At 48.7% G+C, this 21182-nt stretch overlaps 2 protein-coding genes across 2 annotated transcripts; both read right to left on the bottom strand.

The window, feature by feature from the left end:
- Positions 1-951: 951 nt before the first annotated feature.
- DCANP1 (dendritic cell associated nuclear protein 1) lies at positions 952-4373 on the bottom strand. Its single transcript, XM_074381347.1, is given in 1 exon segment — positions 952-4373. A coding segment is annotated over 1 exon segment (753 nt). The 5' UTR covers positions 2361-4373; the 3' UTR covers positions 952-1607.
- A 97-nt stretch (positions 4374-4470) lies between these two features.
- Positions 4471-5237, bottom strand: TIFAB (TIFA inhibitor). The gene is given in 1 exon segment (XM_010338591.3): positions 4471-5237. A coding segment is annotated over 1 exon segment (615 nt). The 3' UTR covers positions 4471-4622.
- Positions 5238-21182: the final 15945 nt, after the last annotated feature.

The following is a 21182-nucleotide window of genomic DNA, read 5'->3' as shown; positions in this document are numbered from 1 at the left end:
ACCTGGGAACACCTCCTTGACAAAGTCTTGCTCTACACATTTCTGTAGTGACCGTCCATTTGAAGGGGCAGGAATATATTTCCTCAATGGCCTGCTGTGAAACTGTTAATGCCACTCCTATAAAACTCACTCCTTGGGGTTAAGCATCGCCTTCTCAGTCCTTTTCTGTTGGATGGATTGTTGGCACAGGGAGGTGGGTGTTGCTAGGACGCATGGGGTGTGGTCTGTGTCGTCTGGCCTGCATAGCCCAGGGGTGGAGAGAGGGGTCAGACTACAGCCTACAGAGACTTGGTGGGCAGCAGGCCTGGGCTCCATCCAGCCAGCCCGGCCTCTGATTGCTATCCTCAAAGCGCCTCTGGGGTCTCCTTTGCTGGGGCCGTCCCCTGTGAGTCTCTGCTGGGGACAGGAAGTGCTGAGTGAGAACTGCCTCCCTGTGGCATGCACCCTGTCAAATCCATAAACCTTCCTCAGCAATCACCACACAGAATCCAAAAACTCTGCTTGGGTTTGAGCTATAGAGGTTCAAGGACTCGAAGGAAGCACCAGCCTTGTTCTGCCCCAGCTAGAGGGTCTGCACTGTCCCTGCTACAGGAGGCCCACAGGAGGCAGAGACGTTCACTTTACTTCCTATCTGCCCATGGCTTCGTCGCCTTCTCAACCCAGCTGGCCGACTGACCTCCCACCACTGTGGGCCTTGCCCTGTCCATGCTGGCCTGAGGGGCTTGGCTCAGACTTTAGCATCCAAGGCAGCTGCTGCCTTGACCAGCCAAGCCCTACCTGTCTGTGTGTCTGTCCCTTGCTCAGCTCTGTGAAGGCCACTAGGCACACAACGGCCAACAACCCATGGCCCTTGTCTGCAAGGAGCCTGAAGTCTCACTGGGCAGATAGGCATGGAGCCAGTGCTCCACCACGGAAGGGTCTTCCTTCCTCTTGGCCGCAGCCAGGGCCGTGCTGTCTAGCGTGTCTCCTGTTTCTTCCTCAGGGCAGAGCCCCGCATTATAGCTGTTTATGGAGAATTTGCATGTCTCCCTCGAGGGAAGGCCGTGTCTCTCACGCACAGCTTGAGAAGATTGACATTCTTGCAAAAGCAGAGGAATGCGAGGGTTAAAATGCCTTAAAGGGCAAGGAGATGATTTCCAGATTTCCAGACAGTGTCTCAAAGAATTGTAGTGCTCTGGTATACGCCTGAATGTAACCAGTGCAGCATCTTTCGTGCCTGCGTGCAGTGAGTCCAGGAGTCCACATGCATTCGGCTCGTCCGCCAAACTGCACAGTGATAGCTAACGCTGTTGACCCTTATGTCTGGGTGCCTTAGATGTGGTACCTCACACTGACCTTCACAATGACTCTAAGGAGGTAGGTACTGTGATCTTTCCCAGTTTCTGCAAGAAGAAACTGTGGCACAGGGAGATTTAGTCGCTTGTCCAAGATCACAGAACTAGGAAATGGTGGGGGGCGGGAGTGAAGAATTCTAACCCAGGCAGCAGTCTGACCAGAGGGTCCTAGTTTGGAGCAGTGTTCATGGGCTCTGTATGTTCATGTTTGGTGTATGTCTGTGCATACCTGTGTGTGTGCATGTGTGTATGCGTGTGCACATGCATGCATGTTCACTCAGGCATATGAGCTGCCCTGTGGTGGGAGCTGAGAGAATGCAGTGAAGATTGTTGGGAGGAACTCACCCACCTGCTCTGGCTGTCTGAGCAAGTGAAGGAGAGTGATATTAAGTGTGAAGACCAGGACCTGAAGCCAGCCTGACAGTTCCAGCTGTTAGGAGAGAGTGAGGGTGGGTGCCATGGATCTGATGATTTCAGTGATTTTCTACTCAAAAGAAGTGAAGTCTCAGATGGACAGAGCTTAACTGTCTTAAAAACTTGGTACAGGGCAAGGTGTGAGTGTCCCGGGGAGCTTGTGTGAACTGTGAGCTGGTGGAGTCTGAAACAGCAAGCCAGATGTTTCCTGGCTCGCTCCCACCCTGGTCTGGCTGTCTTCCTTCAGCTGCTGTGCAGCTCATCCTGAGTCCCTGAGGGCCTCACAGATGCTTCACCCCAAAGGTCTGAGTTGTAGAGTCCCCTGCAGAAGAAGTGAACTGCTCCCTCTCGCAGGACCCTAGCTGGGAAGGGTTTACTCCCCACTGGAGGGAAGAGTTGCTCACTGAGGCCCTGGAGTGGGGCGCTCAGGAGCAGCAGCTGGTTCCCAGGGTTCTGTGGGGGAGCCAGGTAACAGCACCCTGGGGACTCTGGGGTTTCCCCACCAGCTCCTCTCTCCAGCCTTTGGTGTTCACGTGCATTCTCCAGGCCATGGCTTCTCAGGTTCTGTATGTGGACGGCTGCTCTGTAATGCATAGTTGGCAGGGGGACCATTTTGGTCTGTGACAGATCACTGCTGCTTTTTTAATCCGTATGTGAAATACAAAGACTGTTGGAAGATAGCGAACTATATCAGACCAAAGTATAGTGGCTTCTCCTTGCCGGCCCTAACAGGGCATCTCCCGCTACACTAACCCTGCCTATTGGACCTTCTGATGCGAGGAACAGGTTAAAATCCCATCCCCGTTGCCCACTGGGTCCGTGTCTACGACTAAATCCCTAGTTGAGGAATCATGGAGCATAGGTAAGCCCTTGGGTTCTGAAGCCAGCTTACTGGGTTGTGAGTCTTCTTTAGCTCCATGTGGATGGTGAGCCCTCCTCTCTCAGGTCTCATGATAGTAGTTAACCTTTATTAAGTGTGTGCTGGGCACCGACTGAGTGCTTTACAGGTACCACGTCCTAAGATCCTCATAACTCTAGCAGGTGGTACCATTATCTTACCCATTTTCCAGAGGGAGAAATAGAGGCAAAAGCAGACTAAGTCACTTGCCCAAAGCACACAGCTACTGATGGTGTGATGTTGGGCAAGATATGAAACCTTGCCAAGTTTCCTGATCTGTAAAGTGTGGCTAATACCATTGTCTGTCTGGGATGTTATGAGCCTTAAACGGGCAATACGAATAGCACCTAGCAGAGTGCCAAGCACATGGCGGGCACTCAACAGGCAAGGCCACTTAAGAGAATGTGAGACCAGCTGGAGGAGAGAGAAAAATACAATGACTACAGCACTAATCATAGTGGCGATTGAATAAGTAAGTCACTCCTGAACGCTGACCTTCCTGAGCACAGCGTAAACTCCCTGAGGAAGTTTGCCTTATTCACTTCTGGTTCTGTTCTGTGGCTCTGCACACATCTGGCACAAGGTGGGTGCTTGGTGAAGGGTTGCTGAACGCATGAGGAACTGCTTTGGGGTCATTCACAGCATCGGACAGCCCCTTCCTGGCAGCCCGCTCTCCCTGCCTTGTGGCTGTGGTCTGAGTGTTTTTGCTTCGTCCCTATAAGGGAGGAAGCTTCCCAAACCAGGTCAAGCCTGGGTCTTGCCCCCTGCTGTTTCCTTCATGGAGAAGATGCTCAGGGCCTGTGAGTGAAGTTGGACCTCCTTGTAGCTTGTGCTGGGTGCAAAACGATCTACCTCTTGGGCAGAAAACAAATTGTTGGCAGCTGCAGACCCGGGGATTTGAGTCAGCCAGGGGAAAAGGGCCGTGCCCTCGGTGCCTCGGATTCCCTGGAGAGTGGGGTCTGGGATCATGGTGACCACACAGATCCCTCCCTGCATCACACTGGTAAACGTTGTTTCTAAACCATGCTCTCCGCTTCTCAGCATGGTGTGGCAAGTGGCTGCTCCCCTTGTTCACTGAGAAAATCCTCCCACCCTTGGCATGCCTGGCTCCTCACAAGTCTCTTATTTGGAAGGACCACCCCATGCCTGTTGGTGTGTGACCCACGCTGAGCGAAATAACTGGTGGGCTGAATTCTTACACAAACACCCACCCCAACCCCTCATTCCCTGAAGATCTTTGTCCTGAGGTCAGCCAAGGCTTTGATGCAGGAGTGACAGAGAATGGGGAGTGTGAGGATGAGGATGATGATGGGGACAATGAATTTCCAGGCAGGCCCAGCTCCCAGCTCCCATCCTCAGGAAACCCTGAGCCCTGCCTCCAGCCTTTCCAGAAACGTGAGTCCCACCTTTCCAATTTCCTCTTACACCTCGTCTGTATTTTCCACTCCCACCTCTGCATGACAACATGGCATGCATGTGGCCCATCTGGGGATCAGGGAATCCTATTGGGTGTGCCAGCTTAATGAAAAACTTGCAGTTTATTAAACTCAGGCTTTCCTAAGCCCCAAGTGCCTGTGGGTATTTGAAAGCTGAAGGTAACCCCAAGCTACCACAAATGTAATTGTTACATGTGTCCACGCATTCCTGGTGCAACCTCAAACTCCTGCTCTTAAGCAGCACGCAAAATGAACAACATAAAGTAACTCCTAGTCAGACAAGAGGGGGAAATGTGTGGAAATGCTGAGAGAGGCTCCCCAGAGCCCCTCAGGGCCTCTAAAAATATATGAAGTTCCCATTACCTTGCACAGCTCTGGCCACAGAGGGTGCTTCTCCACCCCGGGCTGTTTATTCTGTGTTTGCAGACTTGGTTCATTATGAGCAAGGCAGCCAGTGGGTTTTGCATGTCAACCTTGCATGATGCAGCTCAAATATTTCAAGCCCTGTTTCATCTAGCAGAGGCTTGCTCTAGTGGCAGGCTAGCAGAGTGCACCATCTGGGGGTTCCCTCTGGAGTTGTATTTCTGTTCCTCCTCCAGGGCTTGGATGGAGAGGGCTGTCCCAAGTCTGGGAAGGGAGGTGGAGAAACACCAGGCAACCTGGAGTCTGCTGCCCTGAACCAGGGGGAAGCTGCTCCTGGGAGGTGTCTTCCCACTCGTCAGTTTCCTCAGCCTCAGGTCTGTAAATCAGGGGTGAAGGGCTGACATGGAAATAGCAGACAAAGGCCTCCAGGGATGTGCCTTCTTCTATGCGAAGCAGCATCTGGATGCCTGAGAAGGAGACTCTGTTGACGGTGCTGAGGGGGATCTGCTCTAGGTACCTCAGCGTCAGACTGTTTACCCACACACAGCTCTTGCAGCTCAGGGTCTTGAGGCAGAAGGCCAGAAGAGCACTGCCTTTCTACAGGTGGGGCTCCAGGGACGGATGACGGCGGGAGAGGTGGGAGAGCTGCAGCTGGAGGTGGGTGTCCCGCCCCCGTCCAAGCAGCAGAGGGCTGGTGTCATGCTGCAGCCGTGATGGGACATTGGCAAAGGCAGATGGGCCCAGCGTGGGGTGGTATAGGCTCACTCGCAGGACCGTGAGGGGCTTCTCCATGGAAGAAGGCCTGGGAAGATGAAACATGGACACACAGGCTCAGCTTGAGCCAGAGACCTCTGTGGCTCCCTGAGCCCAGACACACTGGCCCACCTCAGGGGCCCTGCACCTCTTCGTACAATCATTCTGCCCATGCCAGACTGGAGCCAAGGCTGGAATTGGTGGGGAAGGTCATGAGCTTAGTCTCTCCCATACTCCGAATAGAACATGCCACCTACTCTCTATGATGCTCGGATTTCTGTAGTATAGGTATGGCTGTCCTTGTCTATAAAAGGGATAAGGCATGCTGACTTGCAGGGTGGGGTTTTGGTGATTTTTTGGTTATTTGGAGGCAATTTGGCCCTGCTTCTTGAAAAGGAAAGGGCAGACAGACCGGCTATACCTTCCTTATATCTGACAGTCACACAACAAACACTTGCTGAGTCCTCCTTTGAGCCAAGCAGGGAACCAGCTGCTGGGGAGAAGCAGCTTCAGCAACGAACTGAGCCCTGACGCTCGGGAGCACCCACTGGTGGAGGAGAGAGGTGCTTCTAGCTCCAGGATGCCTGGAGGGACACAGAAGCAGGATGCTTAGCCTGGCCCTGGCCACCAGAAAGGCTGCCTGGAAACCCCAGTGAAGAGTAAACACAGCTAGCACGCTCCAAGTGGTTACTATTGGCACTTGCTGGAAGGCCACTTACAATGGCCAGCTTTGTTCCTGCATGTGTTTGAGGAACACGATCTCTGCCATATCCACCAACACTATGTGGCCCAGGACCTGCCATCACCTTCAACAGAACCAAGGGCTGAGCAGATGTGAATAACTGATTACGCCCTCAGGCTTTTGCTCACATTATTTCTCTCCTAACAATGCTTCTTGCATCCCAAACTCTGTGTCCAAATACTGCCCATGGTTCAAGGCCCTGTTCAAATGTGACCTCTCCTAGGAAGCTCCCTTCCCTGGAAAAGGTGACCTTTCACTGCCTTTTGACTCCCACAGCAGGGAGGATTCCCCCAGGACACCTGGCCATCCTTACTCCCCATTCACTCCATCTTTGCATTTCATGCCCAAGTTCTGTGGGCTCTTGCCCTGTCTTCCCCAGCTCCTCTCCCTGTCCTTGAGGCCTCCTGAGAGCTGGGTGTGGTTGGGGCTGCGGTTCTTGCTGTCCTGTGTCCCACTGCCCAATACAGATGGAGCCTGGCCACCATAAATGTCCAGGGCACATTTGCCAAGTGGCTAAACGAGAAGCCCTCCCCCTGCCCCCGCCACCACACGGTGAAATCACCCAAAGAGACCACAAATGGGATGGGGTTTCAAAGGCCATGAGACAGGGAGCCAGTTGCAGGTGGCTGGAACCCAATGTCCCTCCAGGTCTTGAACCTGCTGCCCCTCCTGCCTTTTAGATGCAGTAGGTTAATGGCTGGGACCTTTTAGTCTTTTAGTGAGGGAGCCCCTCAGTACACTCCCTTTCCCCTAAGGCACAGACACACATAGGCCTCTGCCCACACCCCATCTGGCTGTAGTCCTCCTTTGAGCCAAGCAGGGAACCAGCTACTGGGGAGAAGCAGATTCAAAAAAGAAAAATAAAACCTTTTTTTTTTTTTTGAGGTGGAGTCTTACTTTGTCACCCAGGCTGGAGTGCAGTGGCGTGGTCTTGGCTCATGGTAACCTTCACCTCCGAGGTTCAAGTGATTCTTCCTGTGTCAGCCTCCCGCGTAGCTGGGATTACAGGCTCCTGCCACCACACCCGGCTAATTTTTGTATTTTCAGTAGAGATGGGGTTTCGCCACATGGGCCAGCCTGGTCTCAAATTCCTGATCTCAGATGTTCCACCCATCTCAGCCTCTCAAAGTGCTGGGATTATAGGCATAAGTCACCATGTCTGGCCAGAAAGCCTTTTCTTGAGGTGTGGGATATAGACTGAGCCAAGGACAGCTGGGCTGGGCAAGCATGCTCTCAGTCCTGGCTAGAAACAAGAGTTCACTCCCAGAAACTAATCTCACAGCCCAGAGACCCTGAAAGAATCCCTCAGGACGAAAGATTTACTGTTGCTGTGTAGCCTTACTCTCTGCCTCACTGAACCATCCAGAGCTAACAGAAGTCTCCCACCAAAGAGGAGCCCGTCCACCAGAGCCTGTCCTGGGTCTTTTGGATCCCAGCTGTTCTGGGCAAACAGAAACCCAAGCCTATAACTCCATCCTGGGGGATGAGGCAGGAGGAAGACACTCCAGAGAGTGTATGTGGGCAGCCCTCCTCCCAGCCCACCAGGCTTCCTCCCCTCCCATGGGTTCAAGTCCCTGTGGCTTCTACCTACCTTATTGGCGGGACACATCTGGCTCTAGTCCCACAGCTGTGAGCTCTTGAGAGGCAGTGGGCTGGTCTGGGTCGGGCTGGGTAGGGCTGGGCTGCGGTTCAGGAACGTGATGTGTCAGAACACACTTCAGTTTCGTCGCATGCTTCCTTTTTCCCTTTAGGAAAGCAAATGGAAGTGTAAGTTTTCATTGCAGAAGTGCAGTTCCACTGTTGGGAGGTTGACAAACCCCAGCGTGGGGCCCCTTCTGAGATAGATGGCGTGCCTTCCTGGGTTTCAGTTCTGCCAGCCTCTACTACCCCACCCCCAGGGACCTTATGACCCGAACCCAGGGTATCTGCAAAGTTCCTCTCCACCTCCCAGTAGGATGGGACCAAAGCAGCCCAGACATATTAGAAAGAAGAGCTTTTTGAGACAGAGACCTACTGGACAGGAAAGCCCCCCTGAATGTGGGGTACTGTGGAGAGCCCCCCTGAATGGGAGGTACTGTGGAGAGCATTCTAGCTGGTTAGAGGCTGACGAGGAAACTATAGGAAACATGGCACTTCCCTGAGGGTCTCAGGAGAGGGCAGGGCCTGGGGATGGGGAGGGTGGAGGGGGCAGAAAATGGACACTCATAGAAGATGGTCTCTCCTGCAGGACAGTGAGAAGGCTGTCTCTCATGTCCACTCCCCACCGCCCGAGCCCTGCTGCTTTGTGTGTAGTTTGGAAGGGGTGAAGATGGTCGCTGGTCTAGCACTGTGGGCTCCGGCTGCCCTGGAAGTGGCTGAATGTGAAGATGCTAACCTTTCACATGGCCCAGCAATTCATAGTCCACCAGTGAGTTCAAATCACCTGCATTATCTCCTAAGCGTTTGATAGTTCTATACGTACTTTTTTTTTTTTTTTTTTCCGAGGTGGAGTCTAGCTCTGTTGTCCAGGCAGGAATACAGTGGTGCAATCTCGGCTCACTGCAACCTCCGCCTCCCAGGTTCAAGCGATTTTCCTGCCTCAGCCTCCCTAGTAGCTGAGATTATAGGCGCCCAAGACCACACACAGCAAATTTTTGTATTTTTAGTAGAGATGGCGTTTCACTGTGTTGGCCAGGCTTGTCTCAAACTCCTGACCTCGTGATCCGCCTACCTCAACCTCCCAAAGTGCTGGGATTACAAGCACAAGCCACTGCACCCGGCCCTATATGTACATTTTAATTTTTGTGACGTGTAAGGTTTGTGTCTAGATTTTTTCTTTTTCTTTTTGCTTATCAATGTTTAGTTGTCTCAGCACCATTTTCTGAAAAGACCATTTTTCTTCTCCAATGCTTTCCCTTTAGTCCTTTTTCAAAGATTGGTTTACTGTATTCATGTGGGTTTATTTCTGGGCTCTCTACTTTGTATCATTGATCTATTCGTCTATTCTTGATTGCTGCAGCTTTGCAGTAAGTCTTGAAGCTGGGTACTGTCAGTCCGTCAGTTCTGTTCTTCTCTTTCAATTTTGTCTTGGCTCTTTTGAGTTGTCTCTCCATATTAGAATAAGTTTGTTAATAGCCACAAAATAACTTCCTGGGATTTTGATGAGATTGCATCAAATCTATCAATCAAGGGGGGAAGAACTGACATTCTGACGGTATTGAATCTTCCTACTTATGAACATAGAACATTGTTCCAATTATTCAGTTCTCTGATTTCTTCATCATAGTTTCATGGTTTTTCTCATATAGATCTCATACGTATTTTGTTAGATTTATACAGAAATATCTCTTTTTTGGATATTAATGGAAATGCCATTGTGCTTTTGATTTCAAACTCCACTTGTTCATTGTTGGCATATAGGAAAGTAATTGATTTTATGTATTAATCTTGTATCCTTCAATCTTCCTTTAATCACTTATTAGTTCCAGGAGTTTTTTTTTTTTTTTTTTTTTTTTTTAATCAATTCCTTTGGATTTTCTACATGGACAACATGTCATTTCCAAATAAAGACCATTCTTTTTCTTCCTTCCCAATATGTGTACCTTTTTTTTTCCCCTTTTTTATCTTACTTCATTTGTTAAAACTTCCAGTATGATGTTGAAAAAGAATAGTAGAAGAGACATCCTTGTCTTGTTCCTGATCTTAGCGGGAAATTTTCTGGTTTCTTATCAGTAAGCATGACGTTAGCTGTAGGATTTTTGCTAATGTTCTTTTTCAAATTGAGGATGTTTTCCTCTATTCCTAGTTTGTTGAAGACATCTTACCCCAAAATAACTGCCAACTTAGAATTTCATACCCAGATAAAGAATCCTTCAAAAATGAAGAGGATGTAAAGGCAATTTCAGGCAAAAACTGAAGAATTTGTCAATAGTACAACCATTCTAGAGTAAATTCTAGTGTTCTTCAGGCAGAAGAAAAGTAATCTCAAATGAAAGAATAGAAATGCAGAAAGAAATGAAGAGCAATGGAAATGGATTTATTCATATCAATCAAAGTGAATATTACCTATATGAAAAATAATAATAATGACATTTTGTTTTTTAAACTTTCGTTTTAGTTTCAGAGGTACATGTGCAGGTTTGTTACATAGTTAAACACGTGTCATGGGGGTTCGCTGTACGGATTATTTCATCACTCAGGTATTAAACCCAGTACCCAATAGTTATCTTTTCTGCTCCTCTCCCTCCTCCCACCCGTCACCCTCAAGAAGACCTCAGTGTCTGTTGTTTTCTTCTTTGTGTTCATGAGTTCTCATTTAGCTCCCACTTATAAGTGAGAACATGTAGTATTTTGTTTTCTGTTCCTGCGTTAGTTTGCTAAGGATAATAGGATGATGACATTTTAAAATGTGTTTAGAATGTGTGTATAATTAAAGTACATGACAACAATAACATCAAAGGCAGGAGGAATAAAAATGTAATGATAGTGTCCCAGGGTTCTTGCATTGTCCAGGATGCAATAGAACTACACATTTAAGGTAGAACTAATAAGTCAAAGATGTATGATATCATCTCCAGGATAATCAGGGAAAGAATAATAATGCCTTAGTGACAAGGCAATAGATGGGAAGTGGAGTAATAAGTTATCATTGACAATGAACGCTGAGAGGCCTTGGAAACGCACCGTGGAATAGAGAGGGCATCTAAGTAGGGAGGAAGAGGACAGCCCCAGACCAGGCCTGCAGCTGGGTCAACTGAAGGGGAGAAGAAGAGTTCTGGCACTGGCTCTTCTGGACAGATACTGACTCATTCCAGTAGCTCATCTCCTGCCTTCTTCTAGGCTGAGGCACGTGGGACCCTTAAGCATGGTGGCCTTGGGGGCTGTTTCCTCTAAGGATCTCTGAGTCTGCTCCTCTCCTGGGCTGCTCCTCTGGGGACATCGCTGGTTATTCCTGGGCCTTTTCTGACCACCCTGAGAGCCTCAGGGCCAGGTGCTCAAATAACTGACCTGGAAGCTCAGTGATGGAAAGTGACCAGCCGAGATTACACAGTAAATCTGTAGCACAGCCGGGTGAGAACTCAGGTGAGCTGACTCCCAGTCCTCAGGCCTAGTCGCAATACATCTCCATGGTCCAGATAGCTTGACAGCTGTGCCACATACTCCCTCTGGGTCATACTTTGGGGCCAGTGTTATGGGTCTGGAAACAAGCATGGCTCCTGGTTCCTCAATAGCAAGTCAAGCAGAGAGGTGAAGGTCTGGTGGGAGAGGGCAGTGAGGGGCAGGGCTAGCCCCCAGAGCCACGAGATGTTTGCTAGCAGACCAAGCAAGACAGGTGACTGAAGCTCAGTGAAGTCTCCATTGCACTCTCTGCATCTCTCTAATTGCCTTTTCTTGTGTCTTTCCCCCATCCCCTGTAACCTGGCTCTTCTTGGTTTTGGAGAAGGTTGGGGAGCAAAGCTCAGATCACCGAGAAAATCCTCTTCTGACAAATCTTGGAGATTTGCTGTGACTCCTTCTCTAGAGATCTAGGGAAGGCAGCAGTAACCTAAAGGAGGGGTTCCAAGAGCATGCCAGACCTGCTGCTTGTCCCGCGTGGGAGAAAAGCCAAGTGTAGGCGAGGCAGCTTAGAATGACCGAAAACCTGAATGGCCACTCACTCCAAGGCGAGAGAGAAGCCATGTGCAGGGTAGGCAGTTGGACTCGGTCCCAGGCCTCTTGTTGGCACCACACCCCTACTCACTGCAGTGACAGACATGAATGACTGAAAATCCGAATGGCCACTCCAAGGCACTGCAAGGGCTACAAAAGCACATGGATGAGGCTGAGCCCTCTCAGCGAAGGTGGCTGGCCATGCTCCAGAGCTTTTCCTCTCATCAGTCTCCCTGGTCCAAAGACTACCTGGCCTGCTCAGTGTCCCTAAACCCTGGGCAAGGGCTGCCTCTTTGGGACTCCGGTCTGGGTAAGACCTCAGTGATCCCCAGTTATCCCTGCTCGCCAGTAGAGTAAGGTAGTGGGAAGAAACCTGGCAAGGGGCTTTGCTGTCCCTAGATATGTGACCTCAGGCAAGTCTTACCTCCTCCTTCGGCCTGAATTTCCTTCTCACTGCCTTAGTTTCCCTCCCACTGCCTTCTGTTGCAATCATGTGTCATGAGGGAGGGCTATGTCCATGCTCACAGCCCTGGTGTGGGAGGGTGACTGGGCAGAGGAGATGTGTTCACGATGCCTGTGTCCTTAATAACCTGGGTCACAGCAGTTTCCAACAAGAAAGAGAACTGAAACAACCAGGGAATTCCCTGGCAAGGAGAAGTCCTGCCCAGGCTGCGTATTTCAGAAGCCAGGAGGAATGCCCCAGGTTTGTGGGAAGGAGTCTGCATATACAGTGCTGGTTGTTGGCTTTCTGGAGGTAGAGAGGAGCTGGAAGTCTCACGAAGGGAGAGTGAAAGCCCAGAAGGGCGAGAGCCAGGGCAGTGTCGGTTTCACTCAGCCTGGTCCCCTTGGCTAAGACATCCTCTGGTTGGGTGTTGGGATCCTGGGGTGTATTACATTAGTCAGCAGATGTCCACCATTATGTGCTCAGGGAAGACTCAGGGACAGAACGATAGCCTTCCCAGGAACCCCCTGAAACTCTCACTCCCAGGGCTTTCTCCAACATTGGTCCAGGGAGGCTTCTGTTACCAGGCTGACTCGGGTCTGAGACTTGGCTCCTACACATAACAATGGTGTGGCCTCAAGCAAGTTAGACAGCCTCTCTGCACCTCAGTTTTCTGCTCTGTAAAATGGGGATGCATTGCTGTTGTTGTGAGGACTAAATGAGAAATGTGGAACATGCCAAGCACGCGGTGAGAATTGATAAGTGAGAACTGCTCTTGGTAGAACCTTTGATGGCAGAGTAAAAAATGTACCCTGGGGACAGGAGCTGTCAGAGAAGACTTAGCAACGGTACACACAAAACTGCAATTTTCACACAGCTCCAGTTTTTGCTTAAAATAAGCATGGTTTTAGAGTTGAATTCCTAATGTGCGTGAGTTTCCTAAAAAATTCCATTTTAGATTATAATACAGTAAAAGGAAGTCTCCAGGTTATTGCTGGGACTGTTTCCTTGATGTCCAAGAAGGCTCTCCATCTCACAGATGAGCAAGCTGGGACTCAGCACGGGTTGTTGACTTGCTCTGGGTCATCCTTCTGGGAAGTTTCAGAACCAGGATTTGAACACAGTCTCTGAGACTTTTGGGCTTAACCATGAAGCTTTCAGGGCTCAAAGGTAGGGTGTCTGTAGAGTCCAGCTGCCTGGCCTTCTCAGAATGCGTGCTCCAGCTGGTTGGCCAGCAATGACACAGCGGAGGGCGCCTGGTTCCAGCCCTAGCAAGCTAATGCGGCAGGCTAGAATGTGCGGAGTCCCGATGGCCTGTGGCCACCAGGTGGCAGCATCCTTAAACCGGTGATCCTGCCTTGGGCCCCAAGAGGGAGGACAGTTTGAAAGGTCCAGGAAGCCGTGGCAGGAGGTAGGGGGGTCCTCCCTTCTCTGACCCAAAACACCCTGAATGGACCCCAGGTGAATCTACAGCTAATCCCCCTCCCACTCAGAATGAACACGGAGCTAAAAGAAGGAGTCAGGGCTGAGGCTGGGGAAACAGCCATCGCAGTCACGCGCGCCAGGACAGAAGGCTCAGAGAGGTGAAGCGACCCGCCGGAGGATGCAGATTGCATGCCTGCAGAGCAAGGACCTGCAGCCACTACCTGTCACATCCTCCCCAGAGAGAGGGGCTCAGTGGGGAAATGCACCCCAAGGCTCAGCCAAGGCTGACCTGGTGCATGGGTGGCTCTCAGAATGTGGATGGAGCTGTTGCCACTGTGACTTCAAGGACAAAACACCATACCCTGCTCCAACCAGGCCCTCAGGGAAGAAAAAGAGCTTTGGTAACTCATAGGGATGGGGGTTGCCATAGACAGGACTGTGGACCACAGGAAGGGCACCAGCCTACCAGGGATGGGAGGGGTCACCAGGGATGGCCTCCTGAAGGAGGAGAAGCTGGTGCTGGCTCCTGCAGATGGCTGGGAGTTGGCCAGCTGGCACTGCTGGGATGTGGGATGGTGCCTGGTGGAGGGAGGTCCTGCTTCTGGAAATGGCTCTGCCTTGCTGCCCTTGCCTAGTAAGGATGGTGACAATGGTCAGGGTGTGTTTGAATTTGAAAACAACAGTGAAGTCCCACTTAGTGACTCCTTGCTGTGTTCTGGCAAAACCGCTGTAGGAGTTACCTTGCTGAATCCCCACTACAGCTCCAAGATTGATTCTGGTAGTAATCCTGTTTCACAAATAAGAACACCAAAGCACAGTTAGGCAGCTTACTCAGGATAATCCAGATATTAAGTAGTAGAGCTGTGTCTCGAACCCAGGTTTGATCCCCAAATCCTTATCCTCAACTCCTGTGCTCCACAGCCACCTTAAGGGGCAAGCCCTTTCCCTACCTCCTTCTGCTGATGGGGCTGGGGTGGTGATCACTTGGGCTTTGACCAGCTCCACCAGGCTCTGGCCTGAGCCCCGGTGGGAAGCATATGGCTATTGAGGTGGCGCTTACTGCTTCATACTGATGCATTCCCCTCCAGAGTGCTGGCTGCGCCTCCTTACAGAAGTGCGGCTGGCCAGCAGGACCTGTGTGGCCTCCACCTGCCAAGGAGGCAGGGATGATGCGGGGGGGAATCCCTAGGAGCTGCTGCCGTCCTGGTCCAGGCTCCCTTTCCTATTTCAGGTTTCATTGCTAAGCCTGATTTCATTATAGTGCCAAATTCCTAATCTATGTCAATTTCACTATGAATAAATGCCAAGTCCAATAATGACTGGAGCCCTGACATAGCCCCAGGCATACCTGGGGAGAGGATGCCTAAGAATTATCACAGGAATGTCTGTTTTTTATTTAGGGTTGTAGAAGTCAGGCCACAGGAAACTGGTGCCCTTTAGCCCAGCAATGAGCTCATACCTCCTTTTGTCTCTTGATCTAAAGGGGAGACCCTCAGGCTGCCTGAAGAGCAGGAGCTTGGGAGAGGGGGAGGCATCCTAGAACCCTGCCCTGTGGGTGGTTTCCTCTACCTTTACCGACAGCACCCAGATCAGCAGAGGGGCCAGAAGGCAGGAAGGGAGTCCTCACTGGGAGCCCAGCTCCGTCTCCTCCATAGAAGGTACTTTGTGGCAAGTGGCTTTACCTCTCTGGGTCTCAGTTTCCTCAGCTATAGAATGGAGATAATTGTACCTGCACAACCTCCATTGCCCTATAGCCAACATCTCCATTAAATACTTTGAAAGGGGTCTGCTTTCCCTTGGTCAAAAGGATTTGCAAAGAGCATTTTTCCTTTTTCAGCCAAAAACTTGGACTGAAGAAGCAGCTTGGGTTTGTTTAAAGGACACTGCTGACCAGGAAAGATGGCCTCAACACAACATAACACACATTAAACATGGGCTTTTCAGTTTTAATTAAGTAAGGTGAAGCCTGGCATCAGTACGTTTTACTAAAATTTAGGAATAAGGCATATTCTGGAATTATCCTCAATTCTGTCTTCAGAGGCAGAGTTCTAACATACCATGCAAGCCATCCCTTCATGTGAGGAGTTAGGTGGTTCCCATGCCTATAAGTACTGGGTGCAGATCTGACAGCAGGAGGAGAAGAAACAACTGTCCCTGTACAAATAGCATCTTTTTGTTTCAATTATGGTAAAATATACATAATATCACATTTACCATTTTAACAATGTTTAAGTGTGCAGCTCAGTGGTATTAAGCACATTTGCATTGTTGTACAATCTCCAGAAAGTTTTCATACCCATTAACCAACTTCCCACTCCCCCCACTTCTGGTGACTACCATTCTGCTTTCTATGAGTTTGACTATTCTAGATACCTCCGGCAACAAAAGTTAAAAACAGATGAATAGGACTTTATCAGAATTAAAAACTTTTGCATCCAAGGACAAAATCAACAGAGTGAAAAGACACCCACCTATGGAATAGGAGAAAATATGTAATAGATTTTTTATGTAAAATATAATTGGAATCATACGGTATTTGTCCTTTTGCGACTGGTTTATTTCACTTCGCAGAACATCTTTAAGGTTCACCCATAGTGTAGCAGGTATCAGAATTTCATTTCTTTTCAAGGCTGATAATATTCCACTGTATGTATGGGCCACATTTTGCTTATCCTTTCATCCATCGATGGACAGTTGGGCTGCTTCCACCTTTTGGTTATCATGAATCATGTGATACACATGCATATACAAACATCTATTTGAGTTTGAGTCCCTGCTCTCAGTTCTTTCGGGTGTATATCCGTAAGTGGAATTATTGGATCATATAGTAATTCCATTATTAGTTTTTTGAGGACTTTGGGAGGGCAAGGTGGGCAGATCACTTAAGCTCAGGAGTTCAAGACTAGCCTGAGCAACATGGTGAAATCCCCTCTACAAAAGAAAAAAATATATATAATATATATATATATATATATATATATATATATATATATATATAAATTTGCCAGGTGTGGTAGCATGGGCCTGCAGTCCCAGCTACTCTGAGGGGGCTGATGCAGCAGGATCACTTGAGTTAAGGCTGCAGTGAGCTGAGATCATGCTACTGCACTCCAGCCTGGGCGACAAAATGAGACACTGTCTAAAAAAACAATTCTTTTTTCTGCGTAAGCAAAAAAATAGAAAAAAATATTTTTTTTCTATAACGGCTGCAGCATTTTACAGCCCCACCAACAATGCATAAGGGTTCCAACTTCTCGACATCCTCATCAACACTTGTTATTTTTTGTTTTTATTTTTTGGATAGAATCCTAATGGATGTAAGGTTATATCTGATTGTGGTTTAGATTTGCATTTCCATAATGATCAGTGATGTTGAACATCTTTTCATACACTTATTGGCAATTGCCCATCTCCTTTGGAGAAATATCTATTCAAGTCCTTTACCTATTTTCTAATTAGGTTATTTTGTTATTGTTTTTGAGCTGGCAGAGTTATTTAGATATTTTGAGTATTAATCCTTTATCAGATATGTAATTTACAAATATTTTCTCCTATTCCATCGGTTGCCTTTTAATTATGCTGATTGTGTCCTTTGATGTACAAAAGTTTCTAATTTGGATAAAGTCCTATTTATCTATTTTTAACTTTTTTTTTTTTTTGCCTGGGCTTTTGGTGTCATTTTTAGCCAGGGGGGAATTATGACTAAGTACAATATCATGAAGATTTTCCCTCTGTGTTTTCTTCTAAGAGTTTTATGGTTTTAGGTCTTTAACACATTTTGAGATAATTTTTGTATATGGTACAAGGTAAGTGCTATGGTCTGAATGTCTCTGTTCTCCCCAAGTTCATATGTTGAAATCTTAACCCCAAGGTGATGGTAGTGTTGATAGGAGGAAGAGCCTTTAGAAGGTGATTAGATTAGTGCCCTCATAAAGGAGACCACAGGGAGCTCACTGGTCCTTCCACCCTGTGAGACCACAGTGAGGAGCTGCCATCTCTAAGCCAGAAAGCTGGCCCTCACCAGAAACAAAGTCTTCCAGTGTTTTTATCTTCTTTCCCTTCAGCTCCAGAGGCTGGGATGGCAGAGACAGGAAGACAAGCAAGGTGACAGAGGTCTCTGTTGTCCTGTCTCTGCCCTTCCCAGCCTCTGGAGCTGTAAGAAATAAATTTCTCTTGTCTCTAAGTCACCCAATCTATGGGAATCCAAATGGACTAAGTAAGGGTGCAGCTTCCAGTTTCCCTACACATAGTTCTCTTAAGATTTATAACTGAGGATCACAATTTACCATATTTGACTATATTTGGTTGAGTAGAATTTTTTACATACCTTGATTACAATGCAAAATAAAAAGCATTCAAATTCACCTTGCCGGTTTTCTTAATTTTATATTTCCATCTTTATATTGTTTAATAGGTATGCTCTTTAGCAGTCCACACTCAGTACTGTGGGTTGTTTGTAACAATATAAATCTCAGAGAAGTGTTAATGAGAGGATTGATGAATCATCTATGCCATGAGCTCCCTGCCAGCCTTGGATTCTGCCATTTCCTGCCCGTGAGCTGGATTCTGTGCCACTCGCTAGTTGAACTTTCCCAAGTATTCCTGGTGTCACACATTTTGAGGGCAAGGGTCACGTGATTGTTCTGTCCCCCCACCACCATGGGCTTCTACATAAAGCTGTGACCAGACCATCACCACCAAACACCGTTTCTAATGAGTTTGGGTGGCAGACTCAGAGCCCATGAGCAAAGTTCCGAGTTCCCAATATGGTAGATGCACAAAACCCAGAGGGTCCAAAGCATTTCTGGACTTTGTATCTGCTCATCATTTAAAAGTCTTTCCGGAAGGCCGATTCATTACCATCCTGGCTAATACCCACAGGAACAGTGAGCTCCGCTGTGTGGGAACTTGAGAAGTCTGTGCTGACCACGCCGAGTGTCCATCACCTCCCACTGCCTCTAACACCTTTAAGCCATCTCCTGGATCTGGAATAGTCAGCATGAGCTGGAGGCTTCCTCAGAAGAACCCTAAAATCAAGGGGGATTCTGGTGCCAAGAAAAATAGCCCAGCCCAGCTTCACAGCTGTGAGCTTCCAGTGCACTCCAGGAAGCTGCCATCACCGTGGGTAGCACAACCTGGTTTGATTTTGCCCAAACAAAGGAAAGTCCCCCTAGCAATTTCTGTGAATTTGTTTTGAAAAACTGAATTGCCTGCTTTTAATTCCCCTATACCAGTTAAATAAAAATTGAAATTTAAAATCCAGTGAATGACAGAAACCTCACTTTGGAGTGGATGACAGACCCCATATGACCTGAAGTCTGGGGTAGAGAAGTGAGACTCTGGGACCTTCCAGGGAGTGGTGGCTTTGGTGGTAGGCTCCCTAGGCTTTGGGGCTCCTGGGCCACCCCTTTGTGTACATGTGCTCTGAACTCATGGGGCTAATCTGACCATGAACAGAATAGCAGCGGGGCAAGAGCCTGATGCTTGCCAGATTTCAGCTTCAAGACTCTGCCCCACGTGCCTCTAAAGCCAAATTCCTGTGTGTTTATTTGTGTTTCTCGTGGGGCTCCTGGATCTCTTCCCAAGGAGGAGGCTGGGCCCAGAGGGACCCTGGCTTTCTCTGTACCCAGCCCTGGATGGCTCTGCACCAGTAGGACAAGAGCTATGGGAGGAGTCCTGGTGAGCTGCCAAGCACGTCTAGGGGTGGAGGAGGGCTTCCTTGAGGAGCTGATGCCAATGGTGAATCTTGAAGAACCAGTAGGAGTGGCTAAGTAGATAAGGAGAAGAGGGCATCCCAAGAGGGGAACCTACCCGTGCAAAGGAGCAGAGGTGTGAGAGAGCCAGCGAACCCAGCAGGGAGCTCGATCAGGCTGCTTCTTCCTAAGCTGCTGCAGAGGCACTGGGGTTTCTGCTGTCATTAGCACTGGGCCTCTTGGGAGGCAGCGTGGCTCAGTGGCCAAGATCATGGGCTGTGGGGTCAGGGAGACTGAGTTCCAATCCCAGCACCATCACTCATGAACCAAGGGAATTGGGCAAGTCATTTCACCTCATGGAGCCTCAGTTTCTCATTTACAAAATGTTGAGAGAATAAAGATTAAATGAGACTGTGCTTCTAAAGCACAGAACGTGGAGGCTGCTAGAGTGAGGGCTTAATCCATTTATGCCTGAGGTTGCAGTTTTTAAAATTTTTGCAATGAGACATTGGCAATGGCCTTGAGCAGTAGGATGTAGATAACTCCCACATGCTTAGCATTCCAATAATGGAACACCAGGCATAAGTGGGTCAATAGTAGGTTGGTACAAATTTAATTGTGGTTTTGCTATTACTTTCACTGGCAAAAACTGCAATTACATTTGCACCAGCCTACTAACTATCCACTACTGTGATCTGTGTTGACTGACTGACTGCACCTGGGTGAAGAGAGACAAAGTGGCAATCTACTATTTTGTCTTTTCTACATTCATTACATTATTTCGTTTCACGAAATTTTTCTTCGCATATTCTGTCTTTCTCTCTCTGTTGTGATGAAGACTTGGATCTCAAGCAGTGGCTTAAATAAGGGTCATCTAATAGGCCAGGTGTAAGCAGGCCAGGCCTCCAGTGGCAGCTCCACAGTGTCGGCAACCCAGGCTCCTTCCCCCTTGTCACTCTGCCCACCCTAGATCGTTGCCCTGGCCCATGTGGCCTCACGTGGCTCAGCCCCACCATATCCACATTCAAACAGGGGGAACAGGCAGGGGGCAAGTGTGGAGCACATCCTTTCCTTTGGAAGACCCGTCCTGGAAATTGCCCAGTCCCTTCTGCTTTCATCCTGTTGTCCTGGTCTCAGTGAATGGCTAGTCCTATCTCTCAGGGTGGCTGGGAGCTGTGTGCTCAGTGACAAAGGGAGGATTCTATTATCGTAGGAGAAGGGGACACAGCCATTGAAAGACAACCAAGTCTCCTTTTCCCAGCCCAACTGCAAACTCTTCAAGGGTTGGAAAGACTTCTCAGCCATGCACCTCACCCCGTTAGGTTCCCCGCTGCAGATTTGTTCACCGAGAGAGAGATGGATTACTGAGCCAGCTCCACAGAAACGCTGCATTAAGAAGCGCCTTGGTCAGCCCTCCACATCTTCAGAGTGCAGAACAAGAGCCGAGAGCCCAGGGCAGCAGCATGGGGCTAGGTGCTGCTGTGGGGAAGATGGCCCTGAGACGGAAGACTGGCAGCTGGAGAAGCAGGTCACCAGCAGTTGGGGGTTGGCTGATGGATAGCCTTTGGATACAGAAAAAGGGATGGCTAGAGGGAGCAAGTTTAGTTTTTGAGATTTTTTTTTAAATTTTACAATCAAAATATGCTCTGAACATTTTAGTTGTGTTCTGTGATTCAGACTTCCAAGATGAAAAGCTTTGTTTTATTTTTATGTCCCATTTGGAAAGGTCACATATTCACATAGTTCACATATATTTTTCAAAATTAAAAGTAGAGAGGAAAGCCTCTCTCTCAGGTCACTGCTACAGTGGTGTCCTGTGTAACCTTCCAGGGAGTCTTTATGTGAGTACAAGCATATGTGAATCTGTATACCAACCACCCCACCGCGTCCCAACCCTGTCTGCTGCCTTGCTGTGTGAAGGTGTCCTTAAGGCCAGCAGCTCCCGCTCTCCCCAGCAGTTTCTCACTTTTAAACAGTTTTCTCCCTGTCCTATGATATTTCACAAAACCAACCCAAGCCATGGCAATAAATATTTCGTGCATGACATTTTTCAC

Source organism: Saimiri boliviensis, chromosome 1, assembly GCF_048565385.1.
Source record: "Saimiri boliviensis isolate mSaiBol1 chromosome 1, mSaiBol1.pri, whole genome shotgun sequence".
NCBI lineage: Eukaryota > Metazoa > Chordata > Mammalia > Primates > Cebidae > Saimiri > Saimiri boliviensis.
This window is presented reverse-complemented; position numbering and strand designations above follow the sequence as displayed.